The following is a 23,577-nucleotide window of genomic DNA, read 5'->3' as shown; positions in this document are numbered from 1 at the left end:
GATGTCCTTTTCTGCAGTCCTGATTTAGCTCCGCTCTTGGGACGGGGGTTGATGAGAGAGAACGGGGAAACCAGAACCCTGAGATCGCGGGCCCTCTCCAGGGAACACTCCTCCCGGGGGGTGGGGCAGGTGCTGTGGAGCAGAGCAGTGTGGCAGACTGGGAAGTGGGAAAGGGGCCAGGGTGGTGACAAGAGGGACAGGCCCAGCTGTCCCAGCTACCTGGCTCTAGTCATGCCCCATCCCCCCATGGCTCTTCCCTTCCGGCAAGGAGCTTTCCCCTGGGGACCATCCGGGGCAGCGGTCACTGGTCCGGCTCTTGGTGCAAAGGCAGGAAGGGCAGCTCAGGGAAGGGGGCTTTCAGCCGCAGCACGCGGTGCTCCAGGTCAATGCCGCACTGTGGGGTTGGGGGACGATGAGCTCACCTGGGCAGGTAACCCCTCTCCCAGCCACGCTGCTTTGTTCCCCTCCGCCTTCCCACAGCACCCTGCTCTTTTCTCCTCCCTGTTTCCTCCGCCATCACGGAGGGACCCGGTTCTCCATATTTTTCAAAAATAAGGAACCTCTAAGCATCGAGGGTGAAATTCCACATCTCCAAGTCCTTCTCATCGGAGCCTGGCCCGTGCTTCCACACCCGTGACCGCTACCTCTTTTCCCCAGCCCTCGGGGTCAGGCCCTGGGTGTGGGTGCCACCAGGAGCATCCTCCTTACCTTGAGAGAGAGCAGAGTCTGCAGCCCAAGGCAGAGTTCAGGACTGTCCACATCTGCGGGAACCGTTTGAGAGTGCTGCCGTCCTGTCAGCACTCGCCCCTTCTCTGCTCCCCCCACCACCCCAGGCCAGAGAACCTTGGGGATAATCAGAGCATCTTTGGGGGTACCTTGTCTGTGCTGGCAGGAGCTGAGAGGCTCTGCCTTCGCCCCGCCCAGGAGGGAGAGCTTCAAGAGCAGAGACGCGGGGATGCTGACGGGGAGGGGACTTACCTACCACCTGGGCCGAGCACACCACGGTTGCCTGGCCCAGCTGTAGTTCCAGCTGCTCCACCTGGGCTGGGGGCCCAGGCGCCGGGTCCCCAGCTGGGGCTTTTAGGACCCTCTTCCCTAACCTGTGGTTGGGAAGCAAGGCTTATGGCCACCACAGCCCCCCATGCCGGTAGTCCGCTAGTGTCCCTCCCTGCCATGCTTTGGGTTCGCAGCCAACCCTGGACCCACGTGGGGTCTAAATCCTGTCTTCTCTGCCAGAGCCCCTGTCACCTCTTTTCAAAAAAGTAACAGCCTGGGACTTCCCTGGTGGTGCAGTGATTAAGAGTCCACGTGCCAATGCAGGGGACACGGGTTCGAGCCCTGGACCGGGAAGATCCCACACGCCGCGGAGCAACTAAGCCCGTGTGCCACAACTACTGAGCCTGCGCTCTAGAGCCCACGAGCCACAGCTACTGAGCCCACGTGCCACAACTACTGAAGCCGGCACGCCTACAGCCCGTGCTCCGCAACAAGAGAAGCCACCGCAATGAGAAGCCCGCGCACCGCAACGAAGAGGAGCCCCCGCTCGCCGCAACTAGAGACAGCCCGCATGCAGCAACGAAGACCCAACACAGCCAAAAATAAATAAAGTAGACAACAGAGTTCTGCAACCATCACTAATTTCAGAATATTCTCATCACCCCAAAAAGAAGCCCCTCTCTACCCATTCTTTTGGGCCCCGTCTTACCCCAGGCGGCTGAGGCATCCAGCGGAGATCTGATTGTAGTGGGTGCCCGTGTCCACGGCCACCTGAAGAACCTGGTCCTGGCACTGAGAAAAGGGGGAGGGGAGGGGACGCCGTGAATCCCCAGGGGGTAGGGGGGGAGAAAGGGTTGGGACTGGCTCTGTCACCTTTCCCAGCCCCTGATGGGTCCCTTTCAGAAATGAGTGAAGGGCTGGGAATTCCCTGGTGGTCCAGTGGTTAGGACTCCACGCTTTCACTGCCACGGGCATGGGTTCAATCCCTGGTCGGGGAACTGAGATCCCACAAGCCGCTGAGTGCGGCCCCCGGCCACAAAAAGTGAGTTAAGGGTGTTTTTTATGGGACTCATACAGTTGAGCAGAAATGGGTCAGATACGGAATCAAGAAAGGAAGTAAAGCTGCAGGCGGTGAGAGCGTACTTTGGGGAGGATTCGCCCCGAAGTGTACGTCTGCGCCTATGCTTGTTAACAGTAGTGCCGAGGGCCTCCCGTTAGAGGAATCGGGGATGGGAATGAGGAGGGATGCCTGGTTAGGAAATTAGATGTGGGGAACAGATTCGCCACCGCGGGCGAGGGAAGACGAGGGCGCTTCCTTTTAGATAAAAACAGACGTTTGGGTTTGCACTTGGATACCGCAAAACACATTGTTTTCTCCTTCCACACTGTTTGCTGAGGTCTGCTGTGCGTGGGCACGTGGAAGGGGCAGCAGGGGAGGCTGCTCCCCAGGATACAGGGGACTGGAGGGTCACCAGTGCAGGAAGAGAGTGTTAAGGCTGTGGGTTGTGAGTCTAGAGCCTTAGACGTTGAGCCGGAGGAAAGGCTCTTCCATCGGGAAAGTCAGGGGAGCTTTCCCGGAGGCAGTGACAGCTGAGGCTGGAAGGATCGGAGAACATGGACCTAGGAAGACAGGCAGAGGAAGCATGGAGCAAAGATGGGCGGAAGGGAGGGAACGGCTCGGCGTTGGCTCTGGGGATGACAAGGCTGTGATCTGGAGCGCGTGAGCTTTCACGGGAGGGCTGCGTTATCCACACGTGCACACCGTTTGTGTGTGGAGCACACTCACGTTTAAAGATGATACTTTGCTCAAGGAAAGGGAGTCGTGTACACCTCGGAAAGACGGGGTGGCGAGGGGCGGGAAGCAAAGGACATGGAGGATCCCAGTCTGTAGCCCAGCCTGGGGAGAGGGCTCCCCCATCCCTCCCTCACCACTGGGGCAGAAGGGAGAGTGGGTGAGGGGAGCAGGCCCAGGAAGGGGGGGGGTCTCACCTTGCAGTTGACCAGGAGAGCTGGCCTCTCTGTCTTGCTGGTCTTCCTCCTGGTCTCCTGGCCGTGGATCGCGGCCGGCACCAAGGGATGCTGCCCCTGAGGCCGGCTCGAGTTCCCCTCCACCAGGCGCCTCTGGACCACGCTGTGCGGTTGCTGCTTCCGTCACAAAACGTGCAGATGCTCAGTTCCCTCACTTTACAAATCGCAGCCGTTCTCCCCTGCCCCGCCCCGCTCCTGAGTCTCCTGGGAGTAAGACGGGGTGAGAGCTTCCCCAAGGATCCCAGTAGTCGATAGCAGAGCTAGTCCCAGTATCAAATCATGCCGTTTTCCAGGACCCCAGTGTATTGCTCAGTAATGGAGAGATGGGGAGGGGGGAAGGGTCTCTCCTCGGTTAGACAGACGGGACATTTCAGGCACTCGCGTGATGCTGGGGGGGAATTCTGTCTCAAGTCTACAACACATATTCTTGGGGACGTTTTTTCTTTTTTTCTTCCTCTGACCTCATCCTTCTGTGGGATGCAGATCCCAGAGTTGATGGTGTGATGAAAAGAAGTCAAAGTAACAAGAACAAACAAAAAAGAAAAAAAAAGTCCAAATCTAAACTAGGAAGCTGGGGGAGTTCCCTGGTGGTCCAGTGGTTAAGACTTGGTGCTCTCACTGCCGGGGCCCAGGTTCCATCCCTGGTCAGTGATCTAAGATCCTGCAAGCTGTGAGGCATGGCCAAACAAACCAACCTAGGAAGCTGGGCGTCATCCTCGCTGTCCTTCACCTGAAGCCACCCCGCCACGTCCAGTCACTTCTAAGTTCTGCCAGCTTCGCCCCCTGTATTTACGGTCCACCTCTCTTTCTGTTACTGCTTCGTTCACACCTCAGCACAGCTCTTCTGAGTCCCTGGGACGCCTCCCTAAGTCCATAAGGACGTGCCTCTCAAATCCACCTGCTCAAAGCCTGGGCGTCTCTGAAACTCTTGCTACTCCAAGTGCCGTCCTCAGATCAGCTTTACCATCACTAGAAAGCTCCTTAGAAGTGCAGAACCGTGACCTATTGAACTGGAACCTTGTTGTAACAAGATGCCCAGATGACCTGCGTGCACAGTCAAGCTTGAGAAGCACAAAGCGACATGTCAAACTAAGCCTGTCACTCCCCTGCCTACAATCCATCAGAGCCCTCCCCTCCCCACCGTGCTTACGTGGAGGTAACAGCCCAGGTGACCCGGCCACTGCCTCATCTCCCCCCACCGCCCACCCCCGCTGTGCTCATCGGCCCCAGCGCCCCCTCTGGCCACCTGGACCAGGCTGCCCTTCACCTCCATGCCTTTGCTCCTGCACACCCCTCCTTCTGAAACTCCTCTTCTCACCCTTCTCTGGGCCAGACTGGGCCACTGGCTCAGGAGCTACTCTTTATTTGGACAGAGGCTTTTATCTTAAGTCTGGGGTTCCAAGTGCATGCTGTAATTCACGCAGGGTCCACCTCCTCCAAGAAGCCCTGTCTGACTTCTTCCCACTCTTCCCTCCACACACCAGGCGGGGGCAGCGTCCTGTCCCATGGCCCCCTTTGTCACGCGTCTCAAAGCTGTTATCTGCCCTTGAGGTCAGGTCTGTATCTCATTCCTCTTTGCATCACAGGGCTCAGCTCAGCATACAGTAGGCACTCCATAAATGCTCACCGAGGAATGACTGTGTGCCTCCAGGCTCCACACATGCTTCCCCACCTGACCTCTCTCTTTGGGAGCCTGGGATTGTTTTTCTACCCTTGGCTTAATGAGGCCCTTGAGGCTGCTCCCGCCAACAGGCTGCCAGCAGGAGACCTAGCTCTGGGAAAAGGGCAGCAGCGAGCTCTGGGAGCGGCTGGAAAGGGCAGCTCTGTGGCTTCCAGCTCTCCTCCCACCTGTCCCACGAGAGATGCAGGCTCAGGCCCCCGAATGCTGTGTCGCACTCCCAAAGCCATGCAAGGTAACTGCTCCATGTCGGTCTGGGAGGTCCTGAGGGCAGAAGGCTGGACCTGCCACGCTGGGGCGGCAGTGTCAATAGAGCCTCTTCACCAGGGCAGAACAGATGAGGGATGGGCCGCAAAGGGCAGAGGCTGTGATTTCCTAGCCACTGAGAGCCAAAGAACCTGCTTCCCTGCTCCATCTGTTTCTCAGCTCTGCTGGCTGTTTGCAAGGAGGTTCTCTGAATTGAAGTCTCAGTCTGGTCGCCTTTCCCCTTGCGGCGCTGCTGGGCCGGGCTCCTGGAGGGTGAACATTTGGCTGGGAGGAATGCGGAAAGGTAGGGCTCTTTCAGGAAATGCAGTGAGGGGCTGCATCTGGCTCCAGGTTTCTGGGGAGAGGGGGCTGCCAGAGTAACCTGGAAATGGCCCCATACACCTCAGGTTGCAGGAGCCCCTCCTCTCAGACTCCCTGCCCAAGAGATGAGAGAGGACAGAGCACCGCAGCCTTTCTACAGAAACTCTCTTGTCCTCTGTGAGCCGGAGGCCAGAGCCATCGCATCTTCTCCGGACCTTGTGGATCTTACTTTCTCAGGCTAAATGGAATAGTAAGAGTAGCTGGAGGGACAACAGCCTTTAGACAGAGCTCCCAATTATCCAGGCACTCTTCTAAGTCCTTTACAGGTATTAGCTCATGTAACTCTTACATCCCTGTGAGGTACATCCTGTTAATTTTATCCTCACGTAACACATGAAGAAACTGAGGCTCAGAGACATAAAGAGACTTGGCTGAGCCGCTAAGTGCCAGAACCAGGATCTGAACCCAAGCATCCCGGCTCCGAGGAAGGCCACTCTCTCAGCCCCTCCCTCTGTCAGAGGGGAGTGTGTATATGCAGCTGTCCCCTGACTCACCCACCCCTCGGTGTCGCTCCCTGACCCTGTTCCCTCGGGAGGCCACGCTGCTGCAGGGGGATGGAAGGAAAGGAGGCTGGAAGGGCCACTGCACCTGCAGGGAGCAAGGGGGCCCTCAGGAGGCCGACGCCCAGGCAAAAGCCGTGGGAAGCCCTGGTGTTCTGGCGAGGATGGGGCGGGGGGCACCGAAGGTCCAGTCCCAGTGTGAGGGGACCTGTGGCTTAGGCAGAGGAGGGAATCGCGACCTTGAACCCGCCGGGCCCAGTGGTAAACGACTGCTCCAGGGGCTCCCGGGCCCCACAAACCTCTGCTCTAAAAAGTGCTCCTCTCTGCCCCCCTAAGACAAGCCTGGGGCTCTTTGGGGAAGCTGAGCAATAGATAGGGTCCCCCAGAGCCACCAAGCCGTGGGAACACCCCAGTGAAGAGCAAGGAACGGTCAAGGTGAACCCACAAGTCAGGGCTGCCTCTCCCCTCCCCGTGGGCAGAGAGGGGCAGCTGGAGGCTGGGGTCTGCACCCTCCGGCAGAGGAGAGAAGGGACCCCGGCCCCCCGGGGGTGGGGAGGGGGGAGGGCAGCCTCACCCAGTCTTTGGAGGTGCCGAGCCTCTTGAGGCCGTCCAGGGGGAGCAGGTCGGCCGAGTCCTTGTGCAGGAACCGGGTGGCCTGTCTGTGCTGGCGCTGCCGGCTGCTGGCTCGGCCCCGCAGCTCTGCCTCCTGTCCCCTGTCCCCGGCATCTCCCTCCTCCCTCGGGGCGTCCGGCCGGACGCTCATGATCCCCGCGGGCAGGCCGGGGGCTCCTGAGCGGTCTTGCCCACCGTCCTCTCTGCTTCCTCCACCCGGCAGCTTTCTGTCTGCAGCTCTCCCAACCGGAGGGCCTCAGCGGAGGGAGGAAAAGAGGAAGTAAATAAATAACGTGCAGGAGCGGCGACGTCAGACACCAATTTCCAGAGCTTGCAGTAGAGGGAGCGGGGCTCCGGCTGGAAAAACCCAGCCCTGGAGGAGAGGGGGCGCTGGCAGGGCTGCCGCTGGTAGGCTCTGCAGCCTCGCCAACTCCTGGGTCCTGGCCGGAGTGGGCGGCCGCGGAGTGCTTGTTGTGTGTGTGTGTGTGTGTGTGTGTGTGTGTGTGTGTGTGTGGCTGAGAGGGTGGGTGTATCTGTGCTGTAAACTGTCAAGGTGTCCGTGCCAGGTTGTTAGAGAGGGAGTGTGTGTCAGTGTGCGGAGGTGGCAGCCCGCGTGCTCGGGGCGTGTGTGGGATGCAGGGCGCGCATCTCTGTGCGCGTGTCTCCTGGGCTGCCCCGCCGTGCTCTCCACCTGGGGTTCTCCGCAGCCCCGGGGCTGGGACACAGGCCAACACTAGGTTCGGAACAGAGAGGGGCAGCATCCCAGTGTCCCTGCTCCTCTCCTCCCTCTCAGCAGAAGCCTCCCCCCTTCCTGGGCCTCAACCTTTCAGCATCCTTTGCTTGTTTACGCTGGATTCTGGGTTCCAGGGCTGGCTAAGAACAGCTCTGAATCTCCCCGCAATTAGGGCCCCAGCTTCCTCCTCTCCTTTATGCAAGGCTCATTGAGTCCTGGCTCCTTTTTAAAAAGTTATAATTCAAGCATGCAGAAAGTTATAACTTTTTTTCCTCTTTTCATTAGAAAAGAAAAAAAAAACTGCTACAAATATAACTGAAGCTCCTTGTGGGCCCCTCCTCCCCAGCTAACATCCCCTCCTGAATCTGGTATTTCTCACATCTTTTTCTTTTTTTTTTTTTCTTTTTGGCCTCACCGCTTGGCTTGTGGGATTTCAGTTCCCCAGCCAGGGATGGACCCCGCGCCCTCAGCAGTGAGAGTTCAGAGTCCTAACCACTGGACCGCCAGAGAATTCCCTCATACCTCTCTCTATGCACATACATACGTGTGTATTCTATGCAGTGTGTCGTTTCGTCTTGCATGCCCCATCGTAGAGATTCTTCTGCAATTTGCTCTTTTTTGCTCAATATTTTGTTAGTGAGATTCACCCGTGAGCTACGCATAGCTCTGGTTAGTTCACTTTGACGCAATGTAGTAGTTCTCCAGTGAATACAACACATTTAGGAAATTCGGGTTGTTTTTCATGCTTTGTTCTTACGGACAACGCTGCTGTACACATTTTGGCATCCATCTCCTGGGGCGCACGTGTAAGCATTCCTCTAGAGTGTATACCTCGGAGTGGGATTGCTGGGGCATCTGGTGTGCACCTTCTTCCTTTCAACACAACGTGCCCTGCGAAGTGTTTGTACTAACATGCACTCCACCAGCAGCGTCCAGGGGTCCTCAGCCCCATGTCCTCGCCAACACTCGGTATCAGATTTTCATAGCCCTGGCATGTCTGCCCTCAGATTTTTCACTCCAGCCTTTCGTCTTCACCGTCATCAGCAAGCACTGGCCACGGTTCTGCTGACACGTGTTGGACACTCACGGGGTGAGTCCTGACCTGGGCCCTGCTCCCCGGGGCGCGGTCTGATCCAGGAGGCTCGGAGGCGCCGGCACATTCAGACAAGGCAGACATCCACTGGCCTCCTGCAGACCACATGCCTTCTTGAGGCATTTTACAACCACTGCAATTGTATTATGATCCCCATTTACAGAAGAGGAAACTAGTTAAGTGGTAGGGGTTCAGTTGTGTTCCCCCCAAATTCATATGTTAACGTCCCAACCACCAGGACCTCAGAATGTGACCTTATCTGGAGATGGGGTCTTTACAGAGATAATCAAGTTAAGATGAGGTCATCAGGGTAGCCCTACTCCAGCATGACTGTGTCCCTATTGAAAGGGGAAATCTGGACCCAGAGAGAGATGCACGCAGGAAGAGTAGCATGTGAGCACGAAAGCTGAAGATGGGGCCGTGCCTCTCAAGACAAGGAAGGTCAGAGGTCACCAGCAAACCACCAGCAGCCGGGAGAGAGGCCTGGAACAGATCCTGCCTCACGGCCCTCACCGTGATCTTGGGCTTCCAGCTTCTGGAACTGTGAGACAACACATTTGTCTTGTTTAAGCCGCCGAGGTTGTGGTGCTTTCTTACAGCAGCCCCAGGAAGCGAATACACCAAGACTTAGAAAACTCGCCCCAGATTCAGGTATCGGGTGGCAGAGCTAGGAATCAAAGCCTCCGGTTCTGTCTCCCGAGTCCTGCTCGGTCTCCGTTATGCCGAAGCGAGAGCACGATGCAGAAGGTAAACGTGGACTGAAAACCAAACACTAGTGTGATTCCACTTACCGAGCTCAGCACCCCCTGATCCTGGCTTCCTTTAGAGTCAGTTTCAGTGGAATATTCCAGCTCCCTTCCACCCCTGTGCCTTGACACCTATTACCTGCGTATTTGCCTGGGATAGAGGTCGAAGAGGACCCACTGCCATGTCCTGGGTTCCCTGGTTGTTTCAGTAGGATTAACCACGTGCGTGGACCGATCAGCCAGTGCCCTGTGTACCAGGATGCCGGGCAGGCCCCATGCCAAAAGGCATCTCCTCCAACCTTATTCTCAGCCAGCCATTCCTTAGGTTTGAAAAGTCTTCAAGATCTTCAAGAGTCCTTTATTAATGCACTCTCTGGAGGAGTGCCGCTGTCGGTGAACAAGAATGAAGCAACTCTTGGGCACTTAGCCACGTTGCCTCGGGCCGGGCTGACACCTGGATGGGTGTCCCAGCACGTGGACTGCACCCAAGGGGAGAGCAGGTGCTCCTATGGTGTAGAAGGGAGACCTGGGTGTTTGCGGTTTGGATGGGGTGAGCTTGGGGACAGCATCACCTCTTTTCCAGTGGGTTTGAGAAGGCCTGGGAACCAGCTGTGCTCAGGAAATGCCATCCTCTGGAATGCACTGCAGAAGAGGCCCAGCTGGTCCCCGTGTCTCTGACTCAGACTAATATTGTCTCGCTGTCTCCTCATCCCACACGCTCAGGGGTAAGGAGACTCTTGCTTTTTGTGTTCCTTGGCTGCTTCCTTTGTTAATCTGTGCTTTCCCCCAAGTTGCAGGGAGCTCTTGCGAGGGGAACGTTCTGGCAATACAGAGCTCTGACCTCTTCTTTGTCAGAATGCCGGGGAATGTTTTGTGGCCCATTTATATCCTCGGCTGGATTGTCTGTGTCTTTGCCAATAACCCACCTCTCTTCCTTCCCCTCATCGTTTTCTAACCTAACCGTTGTGTAGTTCAACAAACCGATTCGTTCACGAGGAATAACTACACTGAGCTCTAATCGTGAGACGCAGGGAGAAAACTCCCCAGGACACTATTCAGGAAGATTAAACCACCGCATTCTTAGGAAGAGAAGGACTGGAGGTTTTCCTTCCCCAGACGCTTGGGAAATAGCTGTAACTTTTCTCATTTATTTCATCTTGCGGTTCACGTCGATGTTGAAGTGAATGGATCCAAAGTGAGAAATTTTGTGAGAAAAAAATGGAAGTGTGAGATACGGCTCCCTCACTGCTTTGGTCCTCCTCTGAATTATAACAAGTTTTCCTTTCAGTCGGTCAAAAGGTATTTTTGGAGCCCCTACTGTGTGTGTCAGGCACTGGGCGAGGCCATGGGGGTACAGTGGGGAGTCGGACGGAACCTCTGCCCCCATGGAGTTCACATCCAAAAGAGAAAGGCAGACTCTAGACCATTTATGTTGCTGGGTAGTGCTGAGTGCTGGGGGACAGAGCAGGGGAGAGCAGTGTGGCGGGAGGGGACAGATGACGTCGTGCAGGATGAGAACAAGGTGAGGTGGAGGGCCATGCTGGTACCTGGAGGAGATGCCGCGGACGGGGGCAAGATGGGCTAGCCTGGGCCTGGGCTGACGTTCCCACACTGCACCCCAGACGGGATAGATCTCCATCCCCCTTGTCCGGCCCGGCTCCCCCGCACCCCATGACCGGTCATTCACACCAGCAAGACGTGGAGAGAACGGAGCTACTCATCCCCCCAGGACGGGACCCTTTTCCTTGCTCTCCCAGACAGCGTTAACTCACTGGGGTTAACAAGTCACCAAACCCTGCATCTGACAGACCTGAGGGGTCAGGGTTTCCTCTACTGAAAGGGAACCCAGAGCCCTGCCTAGTGGGTTCTTGGAACTGTCAGAGGGCGATGGGTCTTTGTGTGTCCAGCAACAAGGAAGGCTGAGAGGGCTCCAGGAGATACCGCTTTCTTGGCCTTCACCCTCATAGGCCCTCAGGTCTTCTGGAGAACCTTCTGCCTTGAGGTAAAACCAGACTACATCTCATATTTGCCATGGGGTGTCAGTCATTAGTGATTCCGGGCTTGTGCTGACTGATGCCACGGCTACTGGCCACACATGGTTATTGAGCAGTGGAAATGTGGCCGGTCTGAACTGAGATGTCCTATAGGTGTAAAATACGTACTGGATTTTGAAAACAATACCAAAAGCAACGTGAAATATCTCATTAATTAGTTTTATGTTGATTACATTATTTATATTGATAATATTTTGGATCTGTTGGGTTCAGTAAAACGTGCTTTTTGTTTTGTTTGGTTCTTTGCTTGTTTTGTTTTTGTTTTGGCCATGCAGTGTGGCAGTGACATGCTCCCTGACCAGGGATCGAACCCGTGCCCCCCACATTGGTGGTGCAGAGTCTTTCTTAACCACTGGACCACCAGGGAAGTCCCTTTTTCTTTTTTGGGGGGAAAATGTATTATAAAAATTAACATCACCTGTTTAATTTTACTTTTTTAATATGGCAACTCAAAAATTTTAAGTTGCATGTATGGCTCCATTATATTTCTCTTGGACAGCACTGGTCTAAATAGATTCACAGCTTGTTCCCTGGAACCTGGCATAATCTATTCCAGCATCCCTCCACCTCATCAGGAAGTTCTTCTTTATGTCTAATCTAAACCCCTGTCGCTGTATTCAAAATCCCTGCCCTCTTGTCCAAACCTCAGTACAGATGGAGATGAACTGGTTCCCACCTTCCTTGTAATAACCTTCCATGCCTTTAAATATCTTTCACATTTTCTTTTTAAGAAGAAAGTGAAATTGTGCCATTTCTTGTCACTGATATTAGGGACGGAGAGGAGAGTTCATCTGATGTAGTGAAATCATCCAGCCCTGCCACATAAGGAAATTCCCAGGATATTCCCCATAGAATGGGTTATTCAGAGCTAGACAAACAGCACGCTTGATCCCACGGAGGGTGAGGCCAGCCAGCTCTATTTCAGGCTTTCTCCTCTGGCCTTGTCAGATCTGCTTAAGACAGAAATGAAGCTGTTTTCCACAATTCTCCAGCAAGGGTCCTAGAAGGCCAGGGCCAGTATTGAAATTTTTCACCCTACCTCCACCCCAAAGAGGTAGACCTTCCAAAGACTGCCAGGCTAGGACCACTTTTTTTTTTTGCGGTACGCGGGCCTCTCACTGCTGTGGCCTCTCCCGCTGCGGAGCACAGGCTCCGGACACGCAGGCTCAGCGGCCATGGCTCATGGGCCCAGCCGCTCCGCGGCACGTGGGATCTTCCCGGACCGGGGCACGAACCCGCGTCCCCTGCATCGGCAGGCGGACTCTCAACCACTGCGCCACCAGGGAAGCCCTGGGCCAGGACCACTTTTTACATTTGAGACTAGGATGCTTTGCTCCTATTTCACGGGTGGCAAAACCAAGGCACAGGGAGTTCTCTGGTGACTTAGTGGTTAGGATTCCGGGCTTTCACTGCCGTAACCCAGGTTCAGTCCCTGGTCAGGGAAAGGAGATCCCGTAAGCCGCGTGGCGTGACCGAAAAACAGAACAGAACAGAACACCAAGACACAGAAAGGTGGCGGAGCACTTGTGTCTGTTGATGAAAGCAGACCAGACGCAGAATGTTGGATTCGGACAAGCTTGGTCACGTTTCCCTGCTCACTTACTAGCTGGGTGACTTCGGGCAGAGTGCTTAATCGTTTGGAATCCACTTTCTCACCTGTAAAACTGAAATAACGTGTCATCTGCAGAATCTCTGTGAAGTATGAATGAGAAGCCCAACAGCAAGCTGGTTAAGAGCTCTGGGGGCCTCAGCTGGCTCGTCTGTAAGATGGAGAGCACGTGGGGCCTCGTCGTGTTGGGGGTCAGGCGGGCTGGTCCATGAAGAGCTTGTAGCACCTTGCCCAGCACGCAGCGAGTCCCGGGTGCCTGCCTGCTCTTATCTGGGAGCTGACATTCACGTACACAGGAATGTTCTTGCGTGAGCGTGTGCTCGCGCGGGCACACACACATACACACACACAGGCTCTGACCTAGCTGCCTCTCCCCTCTGCTCTCGTAGTACACCTGGGTCAGGCATCTCCTACCTTACTTCTCACACTATTTAAAATTGTTTACTTGTCCATCTTCCCACCAGGTCTGAGGCTTTATAAGGGCAGGGTCTTGTTTGTTTGCTTGTTTTTGCTCCCTTCTCTCTCTTCTTATACACAAAGTTCGTTGGCTGAATTGTCCAGCAGGATTCCAGGACACAAGAGGAAACGCGCTATTACCACCGACGACTCAGGTGTTGAGACACTAGACCAGCTTGGTGAGCGCCCACCTGATTTTTCCAGGATCCAGCTGACGGCATAGGCGGTCGCTCCAGACCCCTTTCTACTCCTCCCCTTTCCCTGGTACCCATGGGACTCATTTGCCAGCCCCCTTCACCCCCACCCCTGGGCCCTGCCCCCAAATCTTGATCCTGCAAGTGCCCTCGGGCCTCTGGCAAAGCTGCCCACCTGCTTCCAGACATCCTGAACGTCGAGTGCCAGCGGGGATCCTGCTTCGCCCTCCCTCTGGCCTCAGCATTTCTCTCCCCCCGTCTTGTGTTTAGCGACTTTCTTTCCTGCTTCCATTTACCTCCGTTTCCCTTTCCTCCTGGCCTAAGCCCCGGGCCTGCCCTGGGCACCCCTGACACCACTCTCTAGCGATGCTCTTGCTAGAGAAGCCACTGACTGTCGTCCGGGAAGCCTGTCGTGCTGTCTCGTGTCAGTGCTCAGTGACCATCCAGCGGAAACCATGGTGGCCTAGGGGAAGCCACACATCCAAACCCTGCCTTGGAATTTGAACAATGCCAGGATGCAGCAGCTGTGTCTTCCAGGTGGGCCTTTGGGAGGTTCTGCCCTGGGACCCACAGACAGTGTGTTGGCTTGAGACTAACATGAGATGGGCAACTCCGTGAAGAGCCACAGAAACCACTAAATATAACGATAAACCGGCAACAGCAATTATGTATACTGTGTAATGAAAAGAGTAAGTGATGTGGCTCAGGGGACAGCACGACGAGCAGAAGCTCAGCGGTGGAAGAGACGCAGCAAGGCAAAGGGCTTGAGCAGCTGGGTCAGTGCGGGGTGAAACAAAAGGCCAGTGCGTCCCGGGGAGGCCAGAGGTGGGTCTGGGCGGCCTGGGCAGGGAATCGTGCTCTGACTTGTCGTCGTGGAGCAGCAGCGGGACTTCCTTCCTTCCTTTCTCCCTGCCTTCCTTCCTTCCTTCCTTCCTTTCATATTATTTATTTGGCTGTGCCGGGTCTTTGGTTGTGACATGCAGGATCTTTAGTTGCGGCATGCGGGCCTTTAGTTGCAGCACGCAGGATCTAGTTCTCCCACCAGGGATCAGACCCGGCTCCCCTGCATCGGGAGCACAGAGTCTTAACTGCTGGACCACCAGGGAAGTCCCCAGTGGCAGGGCTTTCTGAGGCCTGGCAATTAGCTGGGACAGCTTTGCAGTCGGGCGGGTGAGATGGAGACTGAAGGTCACGATTGGCCGTCTCTGCGTCTCCCCCAGGGGCCCCCAGCCCCCCAGCTTCCAGCCTTATGCGCCCCAGCCCTTCCTGAGGCCCTAGTGGTTCAGCAACCTGACTTGGTCTCAGTTGCCCACTCAGCCGGAGCCCGGCTAAGGGAGAGGGAGGCTGCAGGGGGAGGGGAGGACCCAGAAGCGGCTCTGAAACCTCTGTGCTGGGATCAGTTCGTGTCCTGAAGCCGGTGTCGTTCAGCGGAGTACGGGGGTGCCCTGGGGAGGGGTGCGAGGTATGGGGCAAGCGGGCTCCAGCCCTGCTTCCCTCTCAGATCTGCTTGAGAAAGCTGCGGTGAGAGAGTAGGTCCTGAAGGCGGGCCCAGGCTGCAGGGCTCCCCCAGCCCCCCGCAGAGGCTTCCGAGGACCCCATATCTGAGCAGATGGGGGAGGGTGGGGGAGGGGTGATACCCATGGCTGCGGGCAGGCTGGGCTGAGGGTTGCCTTGAAGAGTCCCCAGGCCCAGGAGGACCTACGGAGGCTGTTGTCCCCAGAGCTCCATGGCCTGGTGGAGTTCAGGAATTCCAGGAATCCTGCTTCTGCATCTCTGGCTGGCGATGGACAAGGGAGCCCCTGGCAGTGCTGCCAGCAGGAAGGAGGCCGCCACCCAGAGAGCAGAGCCGAGGGTGGAGGAGGGGGTGGAAGTCCCTCGTGAGGCTAGCAGCCGGGGGGAGGGGGTCTGGGTCTGCAAGGCGGGCGTCTGTGGAAGCGCAGCTCATCCCTCTACCCTCCCTCCCAGCTCCGGGCTGGAGAGTGGGAGGCTTTCTCCTCCGTCTCACTCCCCAGAACTTCCCATTAACCCTCTAAGTGTGCCCTGGGCTTCTCTTGCTGGAGATGACAAAACCCAGGCATGATGGGCAAGTAGTCTGAAGACGAAGCAGGATGACAGCACAGGCCCCGGAGCCCTGGCTGTACCAAGAGGGCAAGGACAACCTGGCTTTGTGGCCCGGAGCAAATCGCCTCGGCCTTGGGCCTCAGTTTACCATCCAAACGCTTGTTTCCCAGAGGCCTTCCCCACTCTGACATGCCAGGATCAGAGTCAAGGGACCTCCTCCTTTCCACTGTCACTCCTGATCCAGAGCAGGGAGAACGCCCGTTCCCCGAGCCCCACCCTCCCCTGGAGAGCTCAGGAAACTCTCCTTCCTCCCTTGGCTGTGGGCCACCCCACCACAGGAAGAGGCAGCCAGGAGAAGGACCATGGTGGAATTGTAGATTTGGAACTAGAAGGAATTTTGGAAATTCTCTATACATACCCTATTTATATAATTTTTTTTTTTTTTTTTTTTTTTTTGCGGTACGCAGGCCTCTCACTGCTGTGGCCTCTCCCGTTGCGGAGCACAGGCTCTGGACACGCAGGCTCAGCAGCCATGGCTCACGGGCCTAGCCGCTCCGCGGCCTGTGGGATCTTCCCGGACTGGGGCATGGACCCACGTCCCCTGCATCGGCAGGCGGACTCTCAACCACTGCGCCACCAGGGAAGCCCTATATGATTATTTTTAATCGAGATGAAATTCACATAACATCTACCATCTTTTTACCTTTTAAAAATATTTATTTATTTGTGTTTGGCTACATTGGGTCTTAGTTGTAGCAACGTGGGGTCCTTTGTTGCAGTGCACAGGCTTCTCTCTAGTTGTGGCCCATGGGCTCAGTTGCCCTGTGGCACGTGGGATCTTAGTTGCCCGACCAGGGATCGAACCCGCGTCCTCTGCATTGGAAGCGTGGCGTCTTAACCGCTGGACCGCCAGGGAAGTCCAGCATTGACCACGTTAAATTGTACAATCCAGTGGCATCTTGTTCACTCATGATGTTGTGCAAGCAGCACTTCTATCTAGCTCCAAAATATTTTCATCCGCCCCAAGAGAAAACCCTGTACCCATGGAGCACTCAGCCCCCATCCCCCTCCCCAGCGCCTGGCCACCACCGATCCACCTTCTGTCTCTAGGGATTCACCTCCCCTGGACGTGTCCTAGAAACGCGATCCTACGATACGCACCCTCTTGTGTCTGGAGTCGTCCACTCATGTTTTCGAGGTTCTTCCACATTTTTGCGTGTGTCAGTGCTTCACTCCTCCATAAGGCTGAATCGTGTCCCACCCACTTATTACTTTGATTCTACAGGTAATGATTGACAGCTGCAGGTACGGAGGGCCGACGCTGTGCCAGGCACTTTGCAGGCGCGTCACTTGTTTCTTTTATTTATTCCATTTATTTTTGCTCCAGTGGCTCCCGCTGTGCAGAGGCGGAAGCTGAGAGCTTGGGGGGAGAAAGGACCATCCCAAAGGGCACACGGCTGGTTAGTGGTTACGCCAGGGCTGGAACCCCAGTGGTGTTTGATTCCCAGGTGCTGACAGCTTGAGGAAAGTGGGCAAAGAGGGCAGTGGGCAGAGGCCAAGAGAAACCCCGATGAGGAAGGTCACCGACATGGCGTGGGCCAGGGGCCAGGGGAGGTGAGGTGGGCCCCACCTGCAGCTTCTCCCTCTCTGGCCACTCCCCGCTGCCCCTCCCCCTCCACTCTCCGCCCCAGCCGGCCAGCACCCTGCGGACCCACGCGCTTTACCTGCCTCCGCTTGAGGCCACGTGTCTCTGCCGCTACCCCCCAGTGCAAAAGCTGCGGCACTAGGGGTCAGCAGCAGCACGGGCCCAGGCCCAAGATGATGCTCTGGGGTGACTGCTCCCACCGTTACCTTGAGTCTCCACTTGGCTGCTGTCCCTCCACCGAGGCCTGGGCAGCCTTCCTCAGACCTGACTCTCCATCCTCCAGCACAGCCTTGGCCTGACCTCTGCTCCCCCAAACCCTGTGTGGGACCTGCAGCCCAGCAGACTTGCTTCTGAGATTTGTCCAGACGTCAAATTGTCCAGGGAGAAGCTTCCTGTATCCTGACCAATCCCAGTCTTATTCCAAATGGGTTACGAGAGCCACATGTCTTATAGCGCCTCTCCCCCTCCACACCTACTCATGCACGCACACACACACACACACACACACCCCTTCTCCCTCCCCACTCCTCAGCAGTCTGCAGGAACTGGATCCCCCTCTGCTCTCCCCACCACACCCGTGCTCCTACCTGCCGTGAGGGGTCCTCCAAGGGTGACAGAACAAATTAGAATTTCAGTAGAATCTTCAGGAGCCTGGGGTACAGATGAAGTTGGGAGGATGGTGCAGAGGCTCGGTTCTGCAGAAGCCCGCACCCTTCAGCCACCCAAGCCTTCTTGCTGAAGGTACGTTGGTTGAGAACACAAGGGCTTGGGGGTCTGTATGCCCACTCTGGTCTCCACCCATCTGGAGGCTCTTCTAGATGTGTCCAGGTCTTCTCCTTCTCGCTAAGGTTTTGCCAGGATGGGCCCTGGAGAGATAATGGAGGGGCAAGACCACCCTGTCCACTAGCAGGGTCTGGTGACTACTCACCAGGTCCTGACTCAGAGGCGCCCTGGGCAGCAAGGCCAACTTGACCGTCTTCTCCCGGTAATGAGGCAGCGGGTTTGGGCAGGGCCAGCTCCTGGCGAAATCACTGGGAAGTGGGTTGGGCATGAGCTGGAGGCCTCCAGGCTCACACCTTCCACCAGCTGAGATGTGCCGGTACCTGTCGGGGGGTGGGGTGGGGGAAGGGGTGTGGAGAGGACAGAGGTCAAAGGACAGACCTAGGCACGATGGAGGGGGCGGAAGGGGAGGAGATGCTGCCTTCCGCCAGCTGTCAGCCATCAGGCTGTGGAGGCCCCTTCCAGCTCTCTCCCCACCTGGATACTGACCTGTGCCCAACGGCCTGCACCCTGTGTGTGCGTTTTGGCGTCAGGCTGGTGAAATCATGTTATCTGGTGGGTCAATCGTCCATCCTTCGGACACGTAGCCTGTAAGGGGGTCGTCCAGATTCTAGCTGTCCTCCAAGCCCCACCTTCTCCACAAACGCAGTCCAGGAGCCCTTCCCACTCTGTCCTGCTGCCCTGCGACACCGGTCTCACGGCTCGATCTCCTGCAGACCTGCGGTATTTGGTTCGACACTGGGAAGTCCACTTTTTGTACAACAGGGCTGAATATTGGCAAATCGTTCGACGTGCTTTGCGCTGGCCCAGCAGGTCTCCCGTTTGCTGATCAGAGGTTCGCAGGCTTGGATGCATGGGGAGCGTTTTAGAAACACCGGTGCCTGGGCTCTCCCCCGGGCCAAGCAAGTGAGACTCTCCCGGCTGGGGCTCAAACCTCAACATTTTTCTGAAGCGGGCCCGGTGATTCTAACGTACTGTCGGACTGGAGGGAGGCGGGGTTTGCAGGTAAATGTCCTGCTTCCCCATGATCATGGGCGTCTGGAAGCCTTGTGTGGTCCTCTTGCTCAGAATGTGCTGTCTCATCTCCTAGACGGGGTTCATCTGAAGCCCCTCCAGAGCTGCTCCGCAGGGGCCGCAAGACTGGGCGGGCCTCCCCTCTCTCTCTTGCTGCCACCTGGTGGACTTCACGTGCCTTTCAAGGTCCAGCTCCAATGCCACCTCCTCCTTCATTCCTGCTCCAGGGGCGGGCTACAGCAGCAAGCCAGCGAAACCAGGACCCTTCTCGCACAGAGATGATTTACTGAGCCCCTTCTCCCTGCCAGACACCATACCCCGAAAGGTACCAGGTACATCTCCAATACACACCTGAGGAAAGTGAAGCTCAAGGGATTTAAGAATGTTGAAGTTGTGTCGCAAGTTTGCGATGGTTGATTCCAGCCTGGCTCTGTTCGACTCCCAGGGCCTGGCTGCTTCTGCCAGCATACACACATATTCCCTGTGCACCGAGCACTGGGCCGAGCTCTCTGTAGATGATACTGTATTTCTCTCCTGCTACCTTTATAGAGCATTATGTTGGCTGTGAACTTGTCTGATTCCTGGATCCGACAGGAGGGGAGGTGGAGCGTGGTGGTTAAGTATGAAGCCCTGGACCCCTGGTGGCACAGTGGTTGGGAGTCCGCCTGCCGATGCAGGGGACACGGGTTCGTGCCCCGGTGCGGGAAGATCCCACATGCCGCGGAGCAGCTGGGCCCGTGAGCCATGGCCGCTGAGCCTGCGTGTCCAGAGCCTGTGCTCCGCAATGGGAGAGGTCACAGCAGTGAGAGGCCCGCGTACCGCAAAAAAAAAAAAAAAAAAAAAGAATGAAGCCCTGGAGCTGTGCTCCCTGGGTTCAAATCCCAGCTCTGCTCTTACTGGCTGTGCAAACTTGGGCAAGATACTTGACCTCTCTGTGTTTCAGATGCCCCATCTGTAAAAGGGGGTTGATAATAGTAGTTTCTATTCAGGGAGTAGTGGGAGGATTAAGTAATATGGTAAAGTGATTAGAACCATTTGGCTGTGAGGTGTTTGAGCAGCGATCTGAGTCTTCCCCACGTCCGTGTGTCCAGAGTTAGTACGGAGTAGCCGTCAGTGGTCAGCGTTGCGAGACAGCAGAGAGAAGTCGAGGTCCTAGTAATCGTCTCTCAAAATCACCAACTGTTGGCTTTTTCTTTTCAAGATTAAACACCTCCGCAGCCTCCCACTCCAGTCCCTTGGGGCTTCTGTCAATGGGATTGGAGTTTGAGACACGCTTTGCATTCCTCTCCCTGTTTCCTGCCACCCACGCCCAGAGCCTAGAGGGCAGCGGAGTGGAGACGCCCCGTGCATGCCCACGATGGGCAGGGAGGGAGAGTCCCTCCACGCTCCTGCCTCTGCTCACACCAGCCACCCCTCCTCTCGACGCTTCCGAAGCCTTCCTCCCCTCCCAGCCTCTACCCCTCTAGCCCGCCTCACGAAGCCTTCCCGGGGCGGTGCTCCAGACGACACCCACCCCTCCCTCTTCTGAATTTCTGTAATAACGTCTGTGTTTGGTATGGTGATTTTATGTATCCATTCACCCACTTTATCTTCACGCAGTGAGGTGGGCACGGCACTTACCACTCCCCGCTTCCCCACCCATCTTTCAGCAACCGTGGAACTGAGTCTGGAAGAACTAAGCAATTTGCCAAAGTGACACAGTCTGGAGTTTAATCCAAGCTTCTGCCTCGGGCTCTCGGCTCTTTCTATTAATAATTGACGTCCTCACAACACCCGTTGTCTGTCTCACGCTTTGGGCACTTGGCACACGTGGGCTGGTGTTGAGAGCTGTCTTTCCGTGCACGTGTGTCGGTACCTGCCTTTCAGAAGCTCCTTGAGGGCAGGGACTGAATGACATTTCTCTGTATCCCTGGGGCCTGGCAGGCATCAAGTATCAATACATAGCTGTCTCCCCTACATTTTCGTTAAGTAATCAAGCCTCTCCCCTGGCTGTCATTCCCTGGCCTCCACCTGGTCCCTCCAGCTACATTTGGACAGAGTTGAGTTTTCAGGTGACCAGAGGAGGGATGGTAAGACGTCAGAAAGAGGAATCGGAAAGAGGGAGGGGTTCCCTGGGCACGGGTGGGTTGGGTGGGCTCCCCAAGGAGGGAGCTCCTCTTACTTCTTGAAGTTCTTTGGGGGCAGGACATTGCCGTTGGCATCGAGCAGGGATGCCCCGACCTCACTCCTCAGCGTGAGCTTCCCCACCTCTCTCAGCTCCTTCACTGTCCTGAGAATCACCTGGTGCCTCCTCTGTGCGTCCAGAAAGAGAGGAGTACAGGAGATGAAGGTCAGAAAGCTGTTTTGACCCATCCAGGACGGAGGGGACACCGGGGGCTCTGCTGGGGGTGGCGGTGGGCCCTGGAATCCGTTAACCAGTGCCAGACGTTGCTGTCATAGGGCCTGTCAGGCCTGGCGGGGAAGGTGGCCGGCAGACGTCCCACATGCAGCCACGTGTGGAAGCCCCAGGTGTGCTGGGCCGCATCCTTCCAGGGGCAGGCCAGTCGATGACGCACCTTGGCCTTCATTTCCATGCAGGGTGGCAGCTTCAGGGCCAGCTGGTGGTTGGCTTGCCGGGTGAGGCCGGGCAGCTCCGAGGACTCCCTGGGGAGGACGAACTCGCGTTGAGCCCACGTGCGGGGCGTCGGGAGGGTCTCGTGGGCGTGGACCATCTAGGGAGAGACAAGGGAGCCTGGGAGCCCTCTGCCTCTCCTCGGCTGGAGCGGACAAGTTGCCCGTGGCCTCCAGACCCAGATTCCCATCAGGACCGGGTGGCCGGGGGGCGGGGGGTGGGGGGTGGGACGGGACGTTTTCTCGGTTCTTGCCCAGAGCTCATGGCTGCTTGGTATGATTTGCACGCATCCTCATAAACTGTCCTCTGTCCATCTATCAGGATGTGTTTTCCCAGGCTCTTTCCTCAGCTGACATTTTCCCTCTCCTCACCCTGCCTTCACCATCCCCCCATCCTGGGGCCCCCTTTCCTGCCTGGGGTCTGGCGCTCCTCTCCAGGCACACTGGACCTGAGGTAGTGTGGGGGGAAACGCCCCTTCCAAGCAGAGTGCAGAAGGGAAACCATTCTCCAGGGAATGGGGCCAGTGCTTTTCTGCCCGGGCCCCTCCCGTCCCCCAGCTCTGCTCTGTCGTTGGTGAGTCCCCCTCAGGTCTCATTAAGATACAAGCACGTGTAGGAAGCATACAGATGTGGGTTCCTTTCCTTTCTGGCGCCCCTCCACCCCCGGTGAAATAGACAGTGGCAGATATATACTTGACACTTTGCGAAATACTTATCCTCATCTCATTTAACCCTCACACCTTGCGAGTAAGTGTTCTTGTTGCATCTCAAAGATGCAAGAAGCAAGGCACGTGAGGGTGAATAACTTGCCCACGACACAGAGTGAGGGCAGCAGAGCTGGCACTGAGTCTGTGCCACTCAGGACACCAGGCTCCTCCAGATGCCTCTGCTTCCCACTAGGACTTTTCTTTTCTTTTCTTTTCTTTTTTTTTTTTGCGGTACGCGGGCCTCTCACTGTTGTGGCCTCTCCCGCTGCGGAGCACAGGCCCCAGACGCACAGGCTCAGCGGCCATGGCTCATGGGCCCAGCCGCTCCACGGCATGTGGGATCTTCCCGGACCGGGGCACGAACCCATGTTCCCTGCATCGGCAGGCGGACTCTCAACCACTGCGCCACCAGGGGAGCCGCTAGGACTTTTCTGATCCCCAAAACTCACCTGTTGCTTGGGCCCAGTCCCCTAAGTCATGTCTACACGCACACCGCAGGGGTGGGTCTGGATGTCATAACCAGACATTTCCTCTCCTCTGCCCTGAGCTCCGTGTTCACAGGGTCATAGGACAAGGGTTCACGGGCCTGGAGAAAGCATGGCCCACCCCAGGGCGGGCAGGGGGCAGGCGGTGGGGTGGGGCTGGGGACAGCCCCTCACCCAGTGTGGTACAGAAAGGCAGCTGCAGAGATGCGGCCCCGCCCACCGCCTTCAGGAAAGGTTCTCTGATGCGGGCCGGGTCACGCTGCCCCCTGGGCGATCTCTGCATGTTGCTGGCCATTTTCCTGGGCTTCCCTGCAGGCGGGGCAGCTTTGTAGGGAAGACCTTCTTGCCAGCATTGTTTGCTGCTGGGGTTGCTATGGTGATGCTTCCTGGGTGGAGACGCAGGGAGGAGGCCCTTACCTCTCCCTGGGAGGGCTCACCAGTCCCTCAGGCCCTGGCTGCCTTTCAGGTGAGGCAGGTGGGGAATAGGGCTTGTAACAGGAGCTGCTTCGAGGTGGGGGGCAGAAAAGCAGGGCGGGCTGGCTCCCAGGCCTCCGGTTGGGGGTGGAGGTGGTCATGAGGCACCTGTAACTGGGCCCATCCTTCCCTAATGTTGGTGGGCTCGTGCCCCTGGGTAGGCCTTTCTTCAGGGAGCCCTGGAAGGCCTAAGTGAACCAGCAGGCTCAGAGGTCCCCAAAAGAGGCTGGCTGTGCAGGCCTGGCACTGGGAAATTGACTGCCAATTGACTGCTGAGTTGGGAGGACGTGCCAGGGTGGAGGAGGGAGGTGACCGGGCCACAGCCCTTTGCACTCTCCTTCCAGGGCTCCGTGTTGGCCTCAAGCCTTGCATCTTCCCCGTCACAACCATTTTCATCGTCACCCACTTTCCTTCCCAACCCCCCTCACACCGTAGGGACCAGATACCAGCGCGCCACAGACCAGCATGTACCCTT

General features: G+C 56.7%; 2 protein-coding genes across 2 annotated transcripts; both read right to left on the bottom strand.

Annotated features, from left to right (window-relative positions):
• Window positions 1–301: 301 nt before the first annotated feature.
• NRIP2 (nuclear receptor interacting protein 2) lies at window positions 302–19,042 on the bottom strand. The gene is made up of 9 exons (XM_065888232.1): window positions 18,987–19,042; window positions 17,961–18,135; window positions 17,239–17,360; window positions 6,404–6,680; window positions 2,986–3,138; window positions 1,706–1,788; window positions 979–1,100; window positions 709–761; window positions 302–394 (listed from the first exon to the last, which is right to left on the bottom strand). Exons 1-9 carry the CDS (start codon window positions 19,040–19,042, stop codon window positions 302–304), a joined length of 1,134 nt encoding a protein of 377 aa, XP_065744304.1.
• A 1,941-nt stretch (window positions 19,043–20,983) lies between these two features.
• On the bottom strand, window positions 20,984–22,923 carry TEX52 (testis expressed 52). Its single transcript, XM_065888340.1, is given in 3 exon segments — window positions 20,984–21,216; window positions 21,219–21,537; window positions 22,852–22,923. Coding segments are annotated over 3 exon segments (624 nt in total).
• Between the last annotated feature and the right edge of the window lie 654 nt (window positions 22,924–23,577).

Source organism: Phocoena phocoena, chromosome 11 (genome assembly GCF_963924675.1).
Source record: "Phocoena phocoena chromosome 11, mPhoPho1.1, whole genome shotgun sequence".
Lineage (NCBI taxonomy): Eukaryota > Metazoa > Chordata > Mammalia > Artiodactyla > Phocoenidae > Phocoena > Phocoena phocoena.
Note: the sequence above shows the minus strand (reverse complement) of the source record. Positions and strands in the feature narration are given on the sequence as shown.

Excerpts from the sequence above, each read along its gene's own strand:
- NRIP2 (XM_065888232.1), bottom strand. The coding sequence starts at position 19,042 with ATGAAGGAGGAGGTGGCATTGGAGCTGGACCTTGAAAGGCACGTGAAG. Across the intron at positions 3,139-6,403 it reads TCGGCACCTCCAAAGACTGG|CAACCGCACAGCGTGGTCCA; the intron begins GTGAGGCTGCCC and ends TGACGGAAGCAG. Across the intron at positions 395-708 it reads AGACTCTGCTCTCTCTCAAG|TGCGGCATTGACCTGGAGCA; the intron begins GTAAGGAGGATG and ends CCAACCCCACAG.